The sequence below is a fragment of the Chenopodium album genome, chromosome 11, assembly GCF_948465745.1.
Source record: "Chenopodium album chromosome 11, dcCheAlbu1.1, whole genome shotgun sequence".
Classification (NCBI taxonomy): domain Eukaryota; kingdom Viridiplantae; phylum Streptophyta; class Magnoliopsida; order Caryophyllales; family Amaranthaceae; genus Chenopodium; species Chenopodium album.
In genome coordinates this window covers 43,421,584-43,444,794 of record NC_137844.1, presented here as the reverse complement: position 1 = coordinate 43,444,794, position 23,211 = coordinate 43,421,584, and the positions used below count along the sequence as shown (strand labels likewise).

General features: G+C 36.4%; 2 protein-coding genes across 2 annotated transcripts; both read right to left on the bottom strand.

Annotated features, from left to right (window-relative positions):
- Window positions 1-4,614: 4,614 nt before the first annotated feature.
- On the bottom strand, window positions 4,615-6,970 carry LOC145566647 (uncharacterized). The gene is made up of 3 exons (XM_081625999.1): window positions 6,692-6,970; window positions 5,406-6,150; window positions 4,615-4,907 (listed from the first exon to the last, which is right to left on the bottom strand). The coding sequence occupies exons 1-3, from the start codon at window positions 6,968-6,970 to the stop codon at window positions 4,615-4,617; spliced, it is 1,317 nt and encodes a 438-aa protein (XP_081482125.1).
- Window positions 6,971-10,339: 3,369 nt separating this feature from the next.
- LOC145566646 (uncharacterized) lies at window positions 10,340-11,934 on the bottom strand. The gene is made up of 2 exons (XM_081625998.1): window positions 11,445-11,934; window positions 10,340-11,268 (listed from the first exon to the last, which is right to left on the bottom strand). The coding sequence occupies exons 1-2, from the start codon at window positions 11,932-11,934 to the stop codon at window positions 10,340-10,342; spliced, it is 1,419 nt and encodes a 472-aa protein (XP_081482124.1).
- Between the last annotated feature and the right edge of the window lie 11,277 nt (window positions 11,935-23,211).

Sequence of the window (23,211 nt, the reverse complement as noted above, 5' to 3'; positions counted from 1 at the left end):
CGAAGGCAACTTCGAACTTGGCTAAGAGACTCAAAATCTTGTGAATGCGGAATATTGTGTTTGAAAAGGCTAGTTTAGAAATAGGGAGAAAGAAAGAAAAGAATTAAGTAATTCTTGAGAGGGAATAGAGAGAATTGATGAAAGTTGATGAAAGTTGATGAAGAGTTGATGAGAGATCATGAGAGATGATGAATAAAAACGGAGGTTTGAGACCCTATTTATAAGGAAAAAGTCCGGAAAATCATAGAATTTGATAAGGAATAAAACTACACGCTGTCGCCAGGAATTAACTCTGTCGCGACGCGACAATGTCTGTCGCGAGGCGACAGGGTCTGTCGCGAGGCGACTGTATTAGCGCGTTTTCTTCACGCGGAATCCAATCTTTAATCAACTTGATCTACGGAATCCGTACAGAAGATAAAATATATTTTTAAGATAACAAAACGATATTTTAATCCAAATAAAAGTCTATTTTAAAATAATTAATTATTAAATCTAATAATATTAGAATTAAAAAGAACTTTCTAGAAACTTCCAGAAAACTATAATTAATCCTAATAATTTTAGGAATAATAATTAATATTGGGCCCTCCTCTAGATCATTGGGCCGTATTTAAATAATTAACCAGGCCTAGTTTAGTATTTTGGCCATAACTTCCTCAATATTCATCGGAATTGGGCTTATAATATATCGTTAGAAAGGTCTCTTCGAGCCCCATCCATCTACACTATTATTGGACCCTAATTATGGACCAAACTAAACTGGATTGGACGTTTTCATAAAATAGAGTGGGTTTTAAAAAACAGAAAGAAAGATTTTAATAAAAACTAACCGCAACACTTGACTTTTCACACTTTCACCTCATTCGATTATGGTTCGACGCGAAAGGCATTCATCACTGGGTTTGGTTTTGGGGAGACACAAATGGGTGTCTACACACCTACTATTTTGACGCCGGATACTCACCCTGCTAACACTATTCACCTACTATTCAACATAATAATTATATGAAACAACCATACATTTTGATAAAAAAATACATTTTTTCCATACGTATCCCCCTTTTTACTCTCGTCCATACAACACCTAGGTAAATATCGACGGGTTTGGTCTGAACTTGTATTTATCGGAACAAGTATTAACTGTGGAATAAAATGACAATGACATTTTAACAAGTGTATATAAAAGGAGGTTCCTTTAGCACTACAACGTGTAGTACCTATTTAGGTGTGGGAATGTTTGTCATTTTCCTACATTGGTTGGGCATGAGTCTTTAGAATAGTGGACTTTTATAGGTACACTAGTCATATAATAGGGTATTGCACAAATCGCAAAAATCACTAGATAAAATAAAAAATAATAAAAAAAATGCTCTAACAATCTAAGTGAACATACTAATATACTTAATATAATCTAAAGGAGTAAATAATGCTTGTTTATAAAGAAAACGACATATTCCCCTGGCAAGACAAAAAAATATTATACTTTATACTATACGATTATTATACATATACGTATGAAAATACGACCTAAAATACCTACCTTTTACTATAAAAAGAAATTACCCTTATCCAAAATCTCCACTCACCACTTAATTCTTATTTTCATCCATCTTCCTCCTTACCCGAAAAAACCAAACAAAAACCACCATTAAACTCGGCCACCATGTTTCAAGAAAACTAGGAAGATCAACCTGTCTTCACCTTTGAGGAAGACATGAGTATGATAAGAGTGTACTTCATGTACATTGTGGGGCTAGTGGTCCTTCTAATGGTTGTATTAATTTACTTGCTAATCCACAAGTAAAAGCCCGAAAATTACTTCGGTGGAGCAGGGTAAAAATACATGTAATGTTAGCTGTACTTCAATATTTTGTAATTTAGTAGTTTAGAAGTACAAATTGTAGTATTTTGGAAATTATAAATAAAAATCATTATTATTACTTATTTTCTTCGTTTTAAATAATAAAACAAACGTCATTAAGTTTATAAAAATATTTAGCAAAATAATAATAATTATTTGCAAAAAAAAACGATAACTATAATAATAAAAGATAATTAATAGTGATAATTACAAAAGTAGGTTCAAAATTTGGTGTCTACAGATTGTCCCACATTGATTGAGTTTAAATAAAACGATAATCAATGTTTTGAGAAAAGACATGAAATTTTGATGTATGTTTCTGAAAAAAGGAAGGAAAATCCCAATTGATTTTCATTTAAACATTGGCTTTGGTGCAGTTGAAAAACTGGCTGAAGAATAGAGTGAAATTCCCACTCAATTGCGACACAAATGTTGGCTTAGGTGCAGTTGAAAAACTGGCTGAAAAATAGAGTGAAATTCTCACTCAATTGCAACATAAATGTTGGCTTGGGTGCAGTTGAAAAACTGGCTGAACCTTGCACTAGTTTAATTTAGACGGATGTTTAAAAGATCAAAATTCCAATTTGCACGAGCTTGAGGGAAGATAATAATCATTCTTGAAGGAACATAGTTTATGGATTTTGGATGCAAAAACATCAGGTGGTTTGTGCTGAGTTTTCGGAAAAGTAAACTCCTTCGGCCTTTTCTTCCTGGCACCATTATCACCACCACCCCTATAAAAGGGAGGTAATATTCATTCTTTCTGCACCAAGTCAATTCCCTCCTTCTTCTTTCAAGCTTCTTAAGTCTTATTTCTTCTCTCCTTAATTTTTTTTCTAAGATAAAATGAATGCCATGTTTCAAGAAATCAATGAAATCAGTGGAGCTAGAAAGCTCCAACTAAAAGGGGTGGTAGAAAACATTTCTCCACCTCGCCTTTCCCCTTATACAAGTGTCTTTACCAGAACCATCACCCCTTTCCTAGCCATTCAACCTCGGTATGATATGCTGCTGTTGAATTTTGGGATGAAGAACGCCATGTTTTTCGCTTTGGAGAAACGGAAATGACTCCCCTTCTGGAAGAATTGGAAGGTTTACTAGGTCTTCATAAACGAGGCCATGTGATTACACCTGCTGACCCAAGGGCAACTAATGCAGTCATGAGGGATTTACTAGGTACACCATTAAATATGGAAAGCAATTATCGCCTGCTTGTCATTTTAATGTTAGAGAACTTCCTTGAAACTTTCTCTTTACCTCATTGGGAATTTGCCAATAATGAAAATTTCCAAAAGTGCCAAGAAAGAGCTTGCATCCTTTTATTGCTCGGTCTTGTTTTACTCAAGGAATCCTTATTTTCCTTTCATGTTCGATGCCTTTCTTAGTTGTCACGGATTGAGTCAGGGAACCGTTTAGGGCCTTTTATCCTAGGGGAACTTATGATGGGGCTTGACCATCTGAAACAAAATCCAGGTGGTTTTGTTAAAGGGTGTCCAATTGTTCTTCAACTCTGGTTATGTGAGAAATTCAAGATATCTAGACCACCTATTCGAATTCCTTACCAAACCCGACATATTCGGGAGAGAGGTTTTTTTTCCTATATTCCGTCAATGTTGCAACCATGGTGCATGGACAGACCTCTTTGCCGCAGCTGATATGGAATGGATCATTTCATTTCTCAACATAGATTCCATAACAATTAGCACTAGCAAGCGCAGAGGTGTTCAACTTCCAGGATTGTGTCGCGTCATCTTCTATCTTCCTTGGAGATGCTTGAGATAAGCGGGCCAACTCCAATGACTCCTAGAGCTCCATGAGCTCCTAGTGGTACCTTGTACCACCTATGAAATTGGTAATTTGGAGGCTCTTAGGGCATCATCTCGTGTATGACAATTTGCACGAATGCTCCCAGCATTTTCAGTTCTTGAAGATAATGTTCCAATCGCATCCTACACAACATGGTTGTTGGAAGACCTCGAGGGTGATGTTTGAATAAATCCTTAGAAGGATTTCCTTATTGTATTTCAATACTTGTACTTGTGTTTCCCTTGTTTGTGTATTTTCAATTCCAAAAGAAGAAAAATCATATCCGAAGGCATTGGTTTTTCGGGTATGGTGTATGTGGTTGTTGTTTTCATGGTTTTTTGTAACCTTGCCAAAAAGCGAGAGAGTTTGTGTTATGTTTGAATAATAAAAAAAAAAACTGTTTGTTTGTTGTAACCATATTTTGTTAAGTATTGACTTGATCATGATCTTTTAATGAATATTTCTACATGACCCTTAAGAATGCAATGCAAACACGAATGAAATCTAAACTTTAACATGATACACATATACCTATCTAAAGCTAGTAGGAGAATCACGTTTTTTTTTTTCTAATTCCACAAATACAACATTGTACTAATCAAGCATAATACTTTTTCAATTGATCAAGGTTGGTGAAATGAACAAACTCATTTCCATCAAGATCCATCAATTTTACTACTCCCGCTGGTGTAAGATGTTTGACCAGGAAGGGACCAGACCAGTTTGGCTTGAACTTTCCACATGGATCATGAATCGGTGCTCGATTTTTCTTAAGTACCAAATCTCCTTCTTGTATATTCCTTTCCCTGACCTTTTTATTAAAAGCCCGAGCAATGTGTCTTTGATAAATTTGAATGTTGTGAAGGGCTTGTAACCTTCGTTCACTTGCCAAAGAAAGCTCATCATATCGTTTTTTAAACCATTGTTCTTTAGATATCTCGCTTTCATTCATTACGCGAAGCGATTGAACCTCTGTTTATATTAGAAGATCGAAGCGGATCCATTCCATATACCACAAAATATGGAGTAGTCCCAGTTGGTGTTCGAATGGAAATTCTATATCCCCACAGTGCATAGGGAATTTTGTCAGGCCATTCTCTAGCCCTATCCATCATCTTGGCGATTATCGTTTTGATGGTTTTGTTAGCCGCTTCAACAGCTCCATTGGTTTGAGGACGATATGGCGAAGATTGGTGATGCCTGATTTTGTACTTCTCTAGGGTTTCTTTAAGATGGCCTTCAAATTGTGAACCATTGTCAGAGATAATTTCAAAAGGTACCCCATACCGACATATAATGTTATTGATCATAAATTTTGAAACTTGTTTTGCCCCTAGTTTTGAATATGATGACGCCTCCACCCATTTCGAAAAATAATCAACAACAACCAATATATATTGATGCCCGTTCGAAGCTTTCGGATGTATTTGCCCAATGATATCTATGCCCCAGCTAGAAAAGGCCCATGGCGAAGTAAAATTATTCAGGCTAACAGGCGGCATATGATTAAGGTTTGCAAATAGCTGACATTTTTTGCATGTTCATACAAAATGGATGCAATCACTTTCCAAGGTAGTCCAATAATACCCTGCTCGAAGAATCTTCCGAGCAAGCATTCATCCATTCATATGAGGCCCACTTTCTCCCCCATGTACTTCCTCCATGATCCTTTGTGTCTGTTTCCCATCGATACATAATTGTAAATTTCCATCGAAACTTTTATGATACAACAAACCTTTTAATATTGTGAAATGAGAAGCTAGCCTTCGAATAGCCAACTGATCCTTCTTGTGACTCCCTTCAGGATATTCTCCATTGATTAGATACTTCTTAACATCAGTATACCAAGCATCCTCATTATCTTCTTGGGTTAATAGAGAAATTGTTGGTTCAAAATTAACCACTGGAATTTCTTTTTGTACAATCGTTACCGATTGTACCTTCACATCATTGTCCCAAGTCAAATTTACCACAAGATTTGCCAAAGCATCGGTGAAACTGTTTTGCTCACGAGGGAGATGTTTAAACTCTATTTCTTCAAAGAATGGGATAAATTGTTGAAGATACTCCGTGTACATTTGCAACCTTTCATCTCGAACTTTCCAAGCTCCAATAGTCTGGGAAATTATGAGATAAGAATCACCGTATACCGTGAGATTTTTTACACCATCTGCTAATGCTGCTTTGATTCCATAGATGCAAGCTTCGTATTCAGCCGTGTTACTCGTCGTTGGGAAACTAAGCTTCACAGCGAAGGGAATGTGTACTCCGTAAGGATCAATTAACAATACTCCTGCACCATTGCCCCTCCTATTAGAGGCTCCGTCAAAATACATCTTCCATTGTGACGTACTAAGACAGAAAATATGTTCATCTGGAAAATCATCATCAAATTCATCACCTGATATAGGTCCATCAGCCAAAGTTTCAGATATAGCCCTCCCTTTGACAGACTTTTGATTCACATTGAATGTCAAATTCTGACAATATCGCATGCCATCTTGCTATTCTTTCACTCAAGATTGGCTTCTCAAAAATGTACTTGATTGGATCTAACCTCGAAACCAGATGAGTAGTATGTGCTTGCAAATAATGTTGAAGCTTCTTTGTTGCGTAAATAAGGGCAATGCAAGCTCTTTACAAAGGAGTGTATCTAGTTTCATACTCCAGAAACTTTTTGCTGAGGTAGTAGATAGCTATTTCCTTCCTTGTACCTTCTTAGTATTGTGCCAAGAGAACTCCCATGGCCATTTCCGTGATAGTAAGATATAATATCAAGGGCTGCCCCGGCTTTGGTGGCATTAAAACTGGAGGATTGGAGAGGTATTCTTTCATTGAATCGAATGAAGCCTGACATTCGTCACTCCACTTTGTAGGAAAATTTTTCTTAAGTAACTTGAATATAGGTTCACACCGAGTTGTCAATTTTGATATGAACCTACTAATATATTGAATTCTACTAAGAAATCCCCGAATCTCCTTTTCCGTTCTTGGTGGAGGAAGCTCTTGTATGGCCTTTACCTTGTCAGAGTCGACTTTAATTCCGTCTTGACTTACAACGAAGCCCAGAAGCTTTCCCGAAGTTACTCCAAATACACATTTTTGAGGATTCAGTCTCAGATTGTATTTCCTAATTCTGTCGAAGAATGATTTTAAAGCATCAATGTGTGTCTCACGATCATGACTTTTGACAATCATGTCATCAACATAGACCTCCACAATATCATGGATGAGATCATGCAAAATCGTCGTTGCAGCCCGTTGATAGGATGCCCCAGCATTCTTTAATCCGAAGGGCATTGCTCTATAATAAAAGGTTCCCCATGGGGTAATGAAAGAAGTTTTTGACATGTCCTCTTCTGACATGAGTATCTGAGTGTACCTTGAGAATCCATCCATGAATGAGAACATGGCGTGTCCGGCAGTGTTATCAACTAGAACATCGATGTGGGGGGCAATGGAAAATAGTCTTTCGGCGATGCTGAATTTAAATCCCTAAAATCAATGCACATTCTGACCCTTTCATCTTTTTTGGGCACTACCACCACATTCGCCAGCCATTCCGGATGCTTAACTGGTTTGATGAAGTTGGCATCAAGTTGCTTTTAAATTTCTTCTTTAATTTTGAGACTAACTTCTGGTTTCATTCTACGAAGCTTTTGTTGCTTTGCCTTGCTATCGGGGTAGAGTGGTATACGATGTTCAGCAATATTACGATCGACAACAGGCATATCAGCATAAGACCATGCAAACACATCCACATATTCTTTAAGTAAAATAATGAATGCATTTTGTTCATCAAGGGAAAGGGACAATCCTATCTTGACTTCTTTTACATCATTATCCGTACCTATGTTTACAGTTACAGACTCTTCCATGGTTGTCACACATGATTTAGGTTCGTTGAAAAGTTCATTATTAGAAAATGCATCATGATCAAGATCAATTTCTTGTACGCAAATATGTTTACAAGTAACTTCATCGATATCTTCATGATATGAGATATCAAGCAGTGTATGGATAAATGATTGCTAGATGATGAATTATCGGTTTCATAATCGTCTGAGGTAGAGGATTGAAAAAGTTATAGTTCGGGTAAAGGAAGGAATCATTCTTGAGTTTCGGGTCGGGATATTGTTTTCAACTTCTGTTTTTATTGGAGTGATAAGTGTAATGGGATCGAATTGAACTTCATAATCAGAAATTGATGAAAACAAGCCTCTTAGAACTCCTTGCTTTAGATGGTCACCCCAATCAATATCTTTCTTAAATACCGATTTCTTATCAAACCATTTCTTAATAAATTCTTCATTCCTTGCTTTTGCAAAGAAAATTTCTAACCCAGGGTGAATTTTCTCTTTATTCAAGTCACACCAAGGTTCCGGAAACTCATAAAACGGCTCAGTGTCGTTTTGCAACACAAATTGCCCATTCAAGGTGAGAGACTTCCTTTTCATAACTTTAGAACCCATTTTCTCATCGAAACCCAAACCATGACGATTTCGCTTATCAATTATTGGGATTGGGTGCCTCATGCCTTCACCCTTCCGTCCTAAACCAGCTCCCGGAACATAACCCATTTTCAACATCAATTGAAGTCCTCTGGTAAGTGTTTGTGGTATTGGATCTTGGATTTCTTGAATGGAGTCCGGGGATAGAGTAGATTTTCGAGTTTGGTTGGTCATTGGTTGGCAAAAGATACCTAAACATTACATACTCAAGATTAAGACTTCCTCCTTTTTTTTTTTTGAAAATAACAAAAAAAGTAAATGATAAATGCAAAAATGCATGCGGGAAAAAGATTTTGGTAAACATTTAAAAGACGTCTGTTAAGTTAGATAAGTTAGCGGGGTGTTCATTCCAAATAAAAAATCTTTTAATTATTTCGGGTCATGTCATAAGGCTGCGTACGTATCTCCATATAGATTTTGTATTTTCTCTTTTTTCTTTTTGGAGAATCAAACCCGTTGTAGTTCATAATGGAAGAAAAAAGTTTTTTTTTTTTTAAACAGCTGCACTCGATCAGAGTTGCCTACGCACCCCAATAACAATGTGCGTGCAAGTACAATTTTTGTGTATGATCATGAAATAGTGCTTTGGGGGATCAAGTTGTACGTAGTTCTTTGTACCAAAAGAAAATATAAAGAGAAAGAAAAAAATTCTTGGTTTACAAAGTTCATACTACCCCTCTCATTCATCCTTCTTGATGGAGGGTAAGATAGAGATCACCATGTTGTTACGGATGCTTCCTTCCCCATGTAGAGATTCCTTAGGATTCAGGATTTTCAACAGTCTTTCTCGTAGTCTTGTTGAGATATCTTTTTCGAATAGTGACGAGCAATCAAAAGAGTGGGATCGTCTTTGCTTGTCAAAATGGAAAGGGCATTTATGGACACTTTCTGATTCGGGCAGGAAATTCCAGTTTTGCGCTTTATACACCAACGGAGGGTGTGACATTCGTTAGTATCATGGCCATGTAACTGATGATAGTGACAATATTTGTTGAGATTTGGCCTAACAGGATCAGCTCCTGCTCAACGAGGTAGTGGCTTGATACGACCTTCTTCTAGCAGTTGAAGGAACAAATCAGCTTGAAAGGCCTGTGCCTGTGCCAGGTTTGTCTCTGGTACGTTAGACTTAGGATGGGCTGGAGTGATGACCCCACGATCAATGAGATCCTAGATTGCACACTTAAGGTCACAACAAGTATCTGTTTTATGCCCATATTGATGACAATAACTGCAATATTGTCTCATATCGGTTCCATGTGGTGGTAATGAATACACATAGCTTTTTGCCCAAAGAATACCTTTTTTGCTCAAACGATCATACACCACACTCAATGGTTCGTCGATTCGAGTGATATCCTTTTGTTAGCTCTTTCACCTTGAGGGTGCACCTTAGGCCTTCTTTCCTGTAGTCGATAGGCATCAATTTCGGCGTATTTGATGGAGACCATATGACGATAATAAAATTCATTTAACTTCCTTAGTAATATCAACATGAACTCCCGATCAGTAATGGGAAAACGAAGTTGAGCCCGAATGTAAGAACATCTTGAAAAGAGATGTGAAAATGACTCCCGATCACTTTTCTCCATATTCACTAGCTTCAGTTTTTCGGTGTCAGTCTGTCAAAATTCAAATGCCTAATCACTGAATTCTTGAGCTATTTCTCCCCGAGAACCTTTACTTGTTGCCCATGAGGTATAATACTAGGATAACGCAGGCCCACCCAGACTTCTATTGAACAACATAGGAAAATGTTCTTCTGGAACATTTAAAGGATATAAGGTGTTCACAAAGTTGTATAAAGGGAGGATGGGATCTCCTAACCCATTGAACTTCTCAAACTGGGGAAGATTAAGATAACGATCTACATGCCTGTAGTTAGGGAAAAGAATCAACTCCTCTGGGTATACTAACCTTCCATAACACAGGACATCGAAATCCAAATCAAAATCCTTGGTCCTAGACCTTTTTCGAGATCCCTCATCATGACCCTGTCTAAAAGAATTACTTGTCCAAGATTCTCCTCTAAAACATGGGTCGTTGTCTTTTGGAGTTTTAGGCTCTTCTTCTGCCTCGTCATCATTGGACCAATTTGTTCCACTCCTAACTTCTTGAGGATTAGCCTTAGAGTTATTGTCATCCTCTTGAAGCCCTTCTTCTAGATCTTCCTCAGTTTCTTTTCTTCCTCTAAGTCCTCTTCCGGATCTTCTTCGGTTTCTTCTTCTTCCTCTAAGTCCTCTTCCGGATCTTCCTCGGTTTCTTCTTCTTCCTTCCATGAGCCAATTGAATCAGATCTAATATTATGAATAGTGAATCCATCTAATCGACTACCCTCTTCTTCATCTAAGTGGAGCACCGATTTTCCAACACTAGAAACATTCATAACTTCTGGATTACCCACCAGTGTTACTGCACCATGATCCGTGAGCAACTTCACCTTTTGGTGTAAGGTTGAGGCTACCGCCCTGTTATCATGAAGCCAAGGTCTTCCGAGCAAAAGGTTAAAGCATGCTTCAATGTCAATTACCACAAATTCAACATGTCTAGCCACTGGCCCATATTCCAAAAGTAACTCAATTGACCCCAAAACATCTCTTTTGGCATTGTCATAAGCCCTAACAACCTGGCTTAAAGGTGTCAAATCTTCTTTTTGATAACCAAGCTTTGTCATAACTCGATGCGGGCATACATTGATGGAAGAACCATTGTCAATAAGTACCCGAGGTATTGTCCACCCATGGCATTTCACAGTTATGTGCAAAGAGTTATTATGGTTTACCCTTTTTGGGAGATCATTGTCGGTAAACGTTAAAGTGCGGTCGGCTCCATGAATAAGTCCTACCATTTGATCCGGAGTTATGGATGGATCAATTGAAACTTCATTGAGATGTCTCAGAACAGCAGCTCGATGGGGTTGTGAATGAGTCAATAACTTCCATATAGAAACATTTGCATTATCCTCCTTCATGCGCCTAATTGCATCATCTTCTTCCTTATTCTCCTTTGTTAATTCCTTGTCTTTTTCTTTCCTTCTCAAGGCTTCCACGGGGTTCTCATCTTTAAGATATGAGGGTTTAAAGTGACGACCTGCGTGAGTCAAATGAGCCACATGTAGATATTCATCATCACTAAGATTGTCAAGGTAAATAGGACCTTGAAGATTACTAGGGGTATTAAGGTGTGCCCAGCATTTTTCTCAGTAATTGACAACAATGAGAAAGCCTCCTCTTTATCATCTATTAGGCAAAATGCCCCATTATAACCCATAGTGGCGCAAACATCATAGAATGGATCCTTATCACCGGAACCCTTGCATGGCACAAGCTTGACCTTTTGCTGAGTGGAGTGATCATACACAACACACACATAATTCTCGGATAACGGCATCTCATACATTCGAGGGGAATTTCGAACCATTAATAATGTTGGATCAATCTGGTTACTAGAAGTGGAGATGGTGTTTATAGAGATAGGGGGCTTATGATTGGGAAGAGGATTATTAGTGATGCTTGGTTGCGTATTTTTAAATTTATCAGAGGATTCCCTAACTGAAAGCCTTCCTCCATCTACTAGATCTTGAATACGGTGCTTGAATGCTGTGCAATTTTCAATGTCATGCCCGGGCCCTTGATGGAATTCACAGTGTTGGTTTGGGTTGTAACTGGGAGGAGGGTTTCTTGGGGGTGGCCTTGGGTTCAAAGGTTGAACTAGGTTGGCCTTTTTTAGTTTGGAGAAAGCTTGAGCGTAGGTCATGTTCAAAGGAGAAAAATTTCTCTGTGGCCTGAGTTGGAATGCTGGAGCGGCGCCAATATTATGTATCAAGTTTGTTGGTTTTGAAGGTATTGAGTCATTGTTATTGGTTTTCCTGTTGCCCCCAAACTTAGGATTGTAAGAGGTGTTACTACTGCTCCCTTCATCCTTCTTGATATCTCCCTTTTTATGGCATCCTCCACCAAGGTTCCTGTTGATATGAGAGCCTTGAATGACGGAAAATACTGGAAAGCCATTCGTCCTTGATAGACGGGAAGAAGATTCTTCACTATCATCTGTAATTGTTCTTCCTCGTTCGGCCTATTCACCATCTTTGCAGCCTTATTTCTCCATCTAGTAATGAAGGCAGAACATGTCTCATTAGGATTTTGCGCAGTTGTCTCCAAATCCCTCCTTGTTACATCGATCTCTTCATTATATCTGTATTGGCTAGAAAATTCTCGCACAATATCGACCCACGAAGTTTTCTTTGAATTTTCCAGATTAAGAAACCAATGAGCGGCATCCCCATCTAAATATTGTTGAAACAATTGTTCCATTAAAGGTTCATCAACACCCCAAGGACTCATAGCCCCTACGTACAGTTTTAAGAAATTGGTGGGACTTCCTATACCATCAAATCTCGTGAGATTCGGCATCTTAAACCCAGGTGGCAGTCGTGCTTTCGGAAATAAGGTGAGACCATGAATATCCAACCAAGGTTCCACTTTGGTCATACCCTTTAGTATTTCCTTGAGCCTGAGAATATCTTCCTCAATTTTGGTAGGAGCTTCTCTATCACCGTTTCCATCATCTAAATGCAATGGTGAAGCTACCTCTGAACCATGGTGAGGAGGAGGAGCACTTACACTCTATCTTAACAAACTCTGTATTGTTTGTTCCATAGTATCTTGACGATCAAGGATAGCTCGCATCATTCCTCGAAGATCATTAGATGGATCAGGGTTTAGCGAACTTTCATGGCCACGAATCTCAGACATTTCACTTAGTGGTGGAGAATGAATTTCCCTTGGTGTCGAATGACCCGGTGAGAAGGCTACTGAATCAGATTGTAAACTGTGAGAAGAGGTTTGCCGGACAAGCCTAGATCTTGTGCGGGTCCAGGTAGATTTCCTGGGGTAAAAAGGGAACTTTTACAAATAACTTCTTCGACAAGCTAAAAAAAAGTAAACAAAAGATTTTTAAAAGGAATGAACACCCCTTTTTTAAAAAAAAATTCAAAAATGACTTGGACCCTACTACGAAATTCCTTGTGTGTTGAACACACCATTGGTTCTCAGCTTATAAAAAACTAAAACTTGAATAAGGATTATTCACCCAAACTTCTTCTCTCTCTAAAATATCAAGTGTTTTCTTTTGAGATTTTGCTCACTTTGCTCAAATTTGAGTTATGGATCCTAATGCCTCACGCGTTAGAAATTTAATTCACTTTTTCTCTGACACTTCGCGCTCTTCCCTCCAAGAATTACGAGAGAGAGAACGCAACGAGATTCTTAGTTCAATACGGCCAGAAGATCATCCATCTCAATTTTCTAAGGAAAACCTCTCTCTCCCTTATGATCAAAATTCTACAGCTATCCCACCGTTTCTCTAGTGAAACTTGCACTAGTGACTGGTCCACCTCAGGTATTCGAGATAAATAGCTCTCCAGAGTCAATCTTCTTATTTGTGGTAGATACAATGGTGCTAGCCCTGTCTCTGTTCCTACGTTTCTCTGGAGACTCGTTTTACCCTATCATAGCTACTATAAGTCAACAAAACCTCCCTTTTGCTAGCCAACTCGTAGAGAGTCCAAACCTACCATCACATTTCCCTTTTAATCTTCCTATGTACTCGTCTCTCAGGTTATTGTTTTGGGATGCTCGCGGGTACTGTATGAGTCAAATATTACATAATATCTCCATATTACACAAAACCTATATTCCTACTTGTTTGGTCCTACTCATCTCTAATTTGTCAATCGGCAAGGAGGTCTCTAAAAACATAGACGTAACAAAGTCTTGTATTCTTGCAGGGCATAATTCTCTCCCATCAACTCTATTCCTATGGAGTGACACATGTTTCTTTTCACTCACTCGATTGTGTGAAGGATAAATAGCCATATCGGCTTATAATACCCCTCGCAGTATTTACTCTAGGACTTCCTTACGCCTAGGGAGAGGCCCACCTCAAAGCTCAGTCAATCATCCTTGGTTGGGTACATCAGATTTCATAACCTACAATCATTTAACAATGATGATGGGTGATCCTTCAAACTATCGAGAATCTAAGGAGAATTTTCTTCAAAAACTACCTCCGCGTCATAGGCGTTACGCATCTCGTCTCCCTGAGACTTTATGGTCAATAGGTCAAAGGAGTCTCTTCATAATAATAGATAGATTAACTAGGGCATTGTCAACTACTTCTTGGTCACAGGAAGATCCCCATACTCTGTCTCTAGCCGCTTTTATAGATGACTCAGATGGATGTAGAGGTGGGTATATATTGCAAGAGCCTGGGCATGTTTGGAAGTTTGGTTTTGGTTCAAGACTCAGAGGGCCCAATTTTTCCTTTTTTCACTTTGCTTACTGCAAAATAGGTTGCAAAAGGCTCACTCTCTAGAGGTGAAACAATTAGAAGTAGTGATGGATGTTAACCGCTTTATCTCATCTCTGACTAGGCTTGATGTCTACCCAGCAAATGCTAAGCAAAAGTTGTGTGACATACTACTCCTAATGCGCTCTCGTGGTTGGGAAGTTATTATTCGACATTCCCCTCAAGACATGCTTCGAGGAGTCTGCCTTATGGTTGATCATTGCCATGGGTTTACTTGGGGTCAAACAGAGGTGTTTGAAGCTCCACCGTCTCCTGAGATTCAGTTAGGGCCTTTTTGACCTTTGTATTATGTATTTTTTCATTCACTGTTATGGTTGTATCACTATATAAATATGAATTAATGTTCTTTTCCATCTATTTTCCACCTCATGATGAAGGAAAGCAAAATAAATAAATAAATAAGTGAAACCTGCAACAATAACAAACTGTTAGTGGCCGGGCCCGAAGGTTGCCTACGTATTCCTGAGTGCGGAAATTTGCTGAGTGTAATGTGATTCAGGAAATCAGGCCTATCGTAGTTCGACATAAAAAGGAAACCAACTTTTTTTTTGCGACTGCACTCAAAGCGAGCTGCCTACGTACCCTGTTACAAGATTTTTTTAGTTTTTTCATTTTTTTGCTAATTTCATTTTTTTTTAGGGATCAAGTCGCTCGTAGTTCACAAAATAAAAAAAATAAAAATAAAATAAAAATAAAAAAAATAAAAATAAACTTTTACAAAGATAACTTTAATGAAAATGTAACTAAGGTCACTACCATGCATCTATTTCCCCGGTCAAAAGTCGCTTCTCCCAAGTAGCTTTCCGTTTAGCAACATAGAAAGGGTTATCTTCTTTGTCCAAGATCCATGATGCCCATGCTTTACATACTACCATGCACGATTCTGTTGTAAAAAGGTCGATGTTGTTGAGGAAGATGTAGGGTTCCATGATTTCTCGAAGAGATGCCACTTTATTTGCAGATGTTTCAACCCCCTCACAAGGAACTGCTATATCTTTGTCGTAAAGCCAATTAAACCTCCTTCGGATATCATCGGCCTTTGCCTTATTGGGCATCCAATTTGGCTTGTCCCGTTCATTCTCTGAAATAGGAAAATATATTGTTCTTTTTGCAAAGGGTGGTCGCCTTATTTCAACAACTTCATCATTTTCTATGTAATGACCCGTTGTGCTTATGGTGTTTATCCAACCGCCATATTATGACGAGCTTTCACCTTCATAGGCTCCCCTGCTATAGTCACCACATATAGTGATGATGCCCCATGATGCTCTCATTCTCAATTTTTGATGTAAGCTAGATGAGTCTGCTTTACACCCGTGCAGCCAAGCTCTCCCTAGTAACAAGTTGCATGAGAGTCGAAAATCTACTACCATAAACTCTATGCTGAATAGAGCATTCTCATGTACCAAAGGTAAGACTATAGACCTCGTCACTTCCCTTGGCAATTGGTCAAAACCTCTGAGAAGAATGGAGCGGTAAGTGATATGTAAATCAATGTACCCTTGCTCGTACAGGTATTCTCGGGAACAGAGATTAACATCAGATCCGGTGTCAACTAATATGTGCTTAATATAACTTGAACCGTGTCGAAGAATGATATGCAATGGTTCATTATGGTAGTGATTAGGGGGTAAATAGCTATCTGTAAAGGTGAGCCTTGGATCAACATCGTGATGTTCAACGTTTTTCCCTTTTCGTGAGGAAGAGTGAAAAGTGTCTAAGGTTTTAAATACATTTTGAGAATACATTGATTCATGGATAGGCACATCATATAATAATTCGGGGCTAGTTTGACGAGAATGGGGGATAGTGTTTTCTTGGCAAGAGGCCTTAGATCGTTCTATAGTGGAAACCTTTGGATGCGGGCTTTTATCATTTGGAGATTCAGGCCGTAAGGTTAAAATCTTAGAGCCATCATGGAAAGTTAAAGATTCACGGAGCTCTGCCGGCGTCTTTTGGGATTGAACTAACATGAGGGGATGAAATTGGTAAATCCAAGGCTGATCAAGTTTGATATCATAGGGGACTGGTGTATCACAGATTATGAAACTTGTGGTGAAACTTACACCTTTGTATTTAACAATAGCATCAATTTTTCCACATACATTTTCATATACATCGTTGTTACAAAAATCATCTATTGTTACAGGTCTAAGTTCTTCCTCTTCGAATTCCCAATCAACAAATGTATGGTACGGGGACATATTAATGGCAGACTCTTCATCAATGTGAACGTGATGATACTTGATGTTATGACATATCATTGCATGATCTAGTGAGTCATTTATAAAACCCTTTCTAATCAAATCGTCTTTGACCTGGTGCGGATCAAGTTTGAAGATTTCCCTCAAATCTCTAAAGGGGGTTGAGGCGCTTATGATTTTTCTTTTGAGATAATCACTAAAAGCCTCACGATACATTGAGGAATTTGATAGTAAGTCCCATAATGATCTTTCACAATTCTTCTTCTTTGGTCTCGAAGTCGAACCTTCCCCAAAACTCACCATATTACACACCGTGGTTGCCATGTGCGGTAAGACTGCATCCCCATGAATGGTTATCACACCACCCGGGGTTGAAAATCTGACTTTCTGATGAAGTGCAGAGGCAATTGCCCCTATGTGTTGTAACCATGATTTTCCCAATGTAAAAGTGTGGCTTTCCGGGTCATCGATTGCTTGGAACTCAGCATTACAAACCCAATCATGATATCCTAATGGTAAGGTGATTTCCCCAATTACCCGCATAAGAGTGCAATCGCTTGTTCTAACCACCTTTTTTGAGGGTCTTAAAGGAGCGTCTTCACACCTTAATTTCTTGAGAATAGTTTTGCTGCAAATGTTGAATGTGGACTCTCTGTTTATCAAAATTCCTGAGACCTTGTAACAATCCGATACCAAGGTAATGGATAAGGGTTGGTCATTACTGTAGTCATTCAGCAAATCTGCATCGGTAAATCTTAGAGCAGGTGGAGTCCATGATCTTGGAATTGGAATTTTCCCATCATCAATCAGTTGCTGGATTGCATGTCTTAGATCACTACAAACATTTGTATTGTGTCCGTAGTCATGACAGTAGTTACAATACTTTCCCATATCATCCCCAGGAGACGGCATAGTGTAGTTATTGTGTTTTGACTTTAGGAAACCCTGTAACTTCAACCGATGATATATAGCACTTAGTGATTCACACTCCTAGAGTAAATCTGGCGGATAGAACCCCAACGGCTTCCTCCACTACACATTTGTGCTCCTGTATCCATATCTCGGTCTCTAAACAACAAGTGAACTGCAATTTTCAAGAACATGGTTAAGCAAACCTTCAAGGTGTTGAGGGGTGTAAAACTTTCCTTTGAAAAGAACATTATTCACATATTAACTCATCGATAGTGATTAAACCATTCCTTAGATTGAAAAGGTTTTAAAGGGAGATTTTGGCATTGCTTAAAATGCACCACATGTGGTGTTTGTTAGTCTTAGAAAGTTAAACTCTCTTGGGATCCTATGAGGGAAGGTCTAAGGATAACTCTTATTTTATTATTGGGTCCATAAGTAGGCTTTCTAAACAAACGATTTTATCTTAAAAAAAGTTTTTTTTTAAAAAAAAAGAAGACTTTCATGACAACAAGAATGAATCATTAACACAAATGACCGTAGAGACTCCATGTATGTATTGATGCACATGTTTCTTAATCTAAAGGTCAATCTGTTTTGAGGAAATTATTAACCAAGTGGCCTCGTATCACTTCCAACTGTTAACACCGAGGGTGGACGTTCCTAACAGAGCCGATTGCAACAGCGCACGGATGTAGGTTTACGCCCTTAATTCATTAATTTAGTTGTCTAAATCCGACCTTACCAATAGGCAGAGGTGTCGGCCTAAAAAGAAAAAAATTCTCATGCTCATGACAATTGATGAATGATGAATGACCCCATAAGTACACTTAAATGAATTAACAACATAAATTCAGGTTTAAACCACTACACATTTTATATAAAAAGAAACTCCCCGGTGGAGTCGCCAGACTGTGGTACCTGGGTTTTAGTGGACAAAGATTAGTCTACAAAGGTTCCACTTAAGTGTCTAATAAGACTTATAAACAAAACTTAGAGTCGCCACCTTATTTTTATCCGAATAAGGACGGATTTTAAAATTGTCAATTTTAAGAAATAAAACTAAAGAAAAAATCAACTGTTAACTCCATAAAGATAAATAAGGCACAGGGTTCGAGGTTTAGGTTAAGAGAATCGAACGTCTGGAACTCGTCTTCCCTTCCGTTCTAAAGAACGGGGTCTTACTAATGCGTTGTTAAAAAAAAAAAGTTTTAAGACATGTTAACCGCATAAAAAAAAAATAATTAACATAAGGTAGGTTTGAGTACCAAAGTTGCACTACGTACGATCATAGTGAGATTTTGAATTCACTCACGGATCAAAACCTTCGTAGTTCGGACAGATGCCATGTTTTAAATAACCAAGTTCATTGGGTTTTTAATTTGGGTAGTTGACATAAACGTCATTATTTGTAAGTGGGATCTTAGTGGTCTTTGACGGATTCACTCACAAAAGTAAAATCACCCCGATTAGTGATCACCAAAAATGTCTTTTGAAGAAGACAATTCAACAAATGCGTCCCTATTGACGACTTTTATAGTGGGTCAAGGTATTTTTTGGAGTGAAACTGTAAGGGTTCACTGTATAATCTCACTTTGGGTTTAAAAAACACTCAAGGGTAATTTTTGTAAGGTTTTAAGGGTTATGTGTTTAGGCTAAATGGAATTGTTCAAGTAAAACACGACACTTGTCAAGGCCTTACTTCCAAATAAAAGGGAACAATAAACTATTTAATCATATCCGATTGTCAATTAATCCATCGGGTAATTATAATGGGATATAAGCTTATTTTTATGGAGATGAATAATTGTTATAACCTTATACAACTAAATAATTAATCTTAACCTTATATTAACTATCATTAATTATTAAAACATACAAGCAAAGTTATGATTCATTCTTGTGTCGCAAAAGGGTTTGAAATAAGAAGGTTCACAAAATTATGAAAGATTTTAAAGTTTGTTAAAACTTTTATTTCTGAAGTCGTCTTAAAATAAAATTATAGTCCTTAATACATCACTTGTTTCGAAAGTCATCTTTTAAATAATATTAAAGATTTTTTAAAACAACAACATTTTGAATTAAAGTTTGTTAAAAACTCTTATTTCTAAAGTCATCTTTAAAATAAGATTAAAGATTTTAAAACATCTTTTGGAATTAAAGATTGTTAAAAACTCTTATTTCTAAAGTCATCTCTAGATATAATTAAAGTTACTTAAAACTCTTAATAATTAAAGTTCTATAAATATAAATACATAATATAGTGTAATATAGGTTCCATGACACCATTAGTTTCTTAAAATAAATTAATACAATTTTTACAAAAAACAATCAAGAGAAAAATGTGCCTATTTCATTACTTTGATAGCTTGAACAAAAAAAATCATTAAAAATCATAGAAAAATCAAAAAAAATTATTTTGAGATGCGGTTGGAAAGTTTTTGAAAAATTCTATCACTTGAGCTAAAGAAATGGAACTGATTCTGGACGTAAGGGTTATTTCATAGGCCATCTTTGGGACGTAGTAAGTAACTCTTTACTCTTGAACATCCTTTACACAAACTTTTAATTCCTTAGGTCTTTAAGCTCACTTTAAGAAGGAAATTATTCTTAAAAATATATCTTATACAAACACATGTATGTATTAACCTTTCTTATTCAAAATGCATTAGAAAGTGATACCATGCAAAATGCAATTAACCCCCCTCTTTTATAACCTATCACCTCACCAATAGGCTTGGCTTTCTAATGTGGAGTAATGAAAGATTTAGGGATAATTTAGCACCTAATATCGTCATTACCCCTATTGGTAACATCACATGGAAACAAATACATTAGTTAGCATAATAATAATAATTAAGGAAATTAAGAAAGGAATAAAGATAATACCTTGAGCTAGATATAGCAATTTTTTGGATAACCCTTCTTGCTTATCAAGGACTAAAAGATGATAACTCCTTAATTAAAGTGAAGTAAAAGAGACTAAGTGATATTTTTTTGGAATTTTGAGATATTAAAAGAAATTAGTGCAAAATAAAGCTAATGAACTTTTTTTTATTTTTGATTATAGAAAATAAACTTGAAAAATAAAACTAAATCTTGAGAAATAAACCTTTTTTTTTGGGTTTTAATATAGGCTAGGAATACTTAAGCAATTAAACTAATATTTTTAACAAAGATGAAAATAACAATAATACTTGAACTTGAAATATTTTAGTGTGTTTTTTTTTAGGAATTAAAGATAATAACAATACTTAAATAAAAAATAACAACTTAATTATATGATGCTTTTTAATAAGCTAGTAACTTAAAAATAAAGCTAAATTAGAGAGTTTTTAACTAAAGCAAAAGATTGGAGGAAAATTTTTTAGAGAGAATTTTTAGAGAGAGAATTTGTAAGAAATTTTTGGTGTCTTAAAATGAGAAAATTATGGGGGTATTTATAGGAAATAAAGGGTTTAATTTGTAAATAAATAAAAAAAAAAAGTAAATAAAATATAATTCAAGGATTATTTTAGTAAATATCAAGATTTTGGTAATAATGAGAATCTTGATATTAAATTCTCTCGTTTTTTATGTAACAAACTACTTTATCTGTTTTGCAACACTTAAAGCTCTAATATTCATATAATAAAAAGGTTCTAAAATGCCATAGTATTACAAAAAAGAAAATATATGACCAAGTCATGTCACAAATCAAAAATAATACTCACATGGTATACGATAATAGAATGCCTAAATTTATTTAGTGACTATTATACTCACCAAGGTACTAAAACAACACTTAAGAAATAAATATCAGCTCTGAGATGTCGGGTCTGAAAGTTACACAAAGACATTAGGTTACAATACTAGTAGGGTTGGACATAATATTTCAGAGTTTATATAAAAAGTAAAAAAATAAATAAATAAATAACTCCTGCCCTTATTAGACAGTACATATAAATTTACCCAAGAACATCTAACCATACGACAAAACCTTATAAATACGAGATTTACAAATAATAACTCTTACTAAAAGTATAAAGTAAGGTAAATCATATAAAATCATAAGATTGACATGATCAAAGTGAAAATACACCATGTAAAATCACAAAATATTAAGTCATACGACATAAATTTAAGGTAGTCTGGAGTAAAATATATTCTCTTAACCGAATGACCTTAAATAAAAGGGTAAACTCTTATCTTACCTCACTCTACTAAAATACAAATTAATATTTATCGTAGTCGTAAGGGAAAGAGAGAAAAAAAAACAAAAAAAAAGGTACAAAACTAGATCAAAAGAACATGCAAATGAATAAAACAGAAGACCAAATTCACGTCGGCAACGTAACGGAAAATACTAATAGTGTCATATAGTGTTTGAATAGTGTCAAATAGTGTTTTGAATAGTGATATGCAATATGTGACGCGTATGAAATCTAGCTGTCCCAATTAGCGTTAGATAAATCTTGATACAATTGATCCAAATTGAAATTTATTGGATACAACATTAACCGCGGGGGATGAAAAAAGGTAACGTTAATTCACTATTGACGATTGTTTATCAAAATTGACGACAGGATACAAAAACTAGTCTGAAATAAACAAGTTATACAAAGTAAATAAGAAAAAAAAAAAGATAAAAAGTAAAACAAGAAGAAAAGAACGAAATACAAAAGAATGTCAGTATCCACATTCTTTGACATGATTTTAGCAGCAAAAAAAAAATGGCTTTCTTTCATCATAATACTCCATGGGACCCTTAGCCATGCTGCTACAGTATTGATACTTAATCGAAATGAGAAAATGGATCCTAGTTTGACGCCGGATACTCACCCTGCTAACACTATTCACCTACTATTCAATATAATAATTATACGAAACAACCATACATTCTTGATAAAAAAAATACATTTTTATCCATACGCATCCCCCTTTTTACTCTCGTCCATACAACACCTAGATAAATATCGACGGATTTGGTCCAAACTTGTATTTATCGGAACAAGTATTAACTGTGGAATAAAATGACAATGACATTTTAACAAGTGTATATAAAAGGAGATTCCTTTAGCACTACAACATGTAGTACCTATTTAGGTGTGGGAATGTTTGTCATTTCCATACATTGGTTGGGCATGAGTCTTTAGAGTAATGGACTTTTATAGGTACACTGGTCATATAATTGGGTATTGCACAAATCGCAAAAATCACTAGATAAAATAAAAAAAAATGCTTTAACAATCTAAGTGAACATACTAATATACTTAATATACTCTAAAGGAGTAAATAATGCTTGTTTATAAAGAAAACAACATATTCCCCTGGCGAGACAAAAAAATATTGTACTTTATACTATACGATTATTATACATATATGTATAAAAATACGACCTAAAATACATACTTTTTACTATAAAAAGAAATTACCCTTATCCAAAATCTCCACTCACCACTTAATTCTTATCTTCTTCCATCTTCCTCCTTACCCGAAAATACCAAACAAAAACCACCATTAAACTCGGCCACCATGTTTCAAGAAAACCAGGAAGATCAGCCTGTCTTCA

Excerpts from the sequence above, each read along its gene's own strand:
- LOC145566646 (XM_081625998.1), bottom strand. The coding sequence starts at position 11,934 with ATGACCTACGCTCAAGCTTTCTCCAAACTAAAAAAGGCCAACCTAGTT. Across the intron at positions 11,269-11,444 it reads TGATGTTTGCGCCACTATGG|GTCGTCACTTTAAACCCTCA; the intron begins GTTATAATGGGG and ends TGACTCACGCAG.
- LOC145566647 (XM_081625999.1), bottom strand. The coding sequence starts at position 6,970 with ATGCCCTTCGGATTAAAGAATGCTGGGGCATCCTATCAACGGGCTGCA. Across the intron at positions 6,151-6,691 it reads TTAAAGTCGACTCTGACAAG|AATTTGACATTCAATGTGAA; the intron begins GTAAAGGCCATA and ends CGATATTGTCAG. Across the intron at positions 4,908-5,405 it reads TCATTTCACAATATTAAAAG|GCCATCTTAAAGAAACCCTA; the intron begins GTTTGTTGTATC and ends CACAATTTGAAG.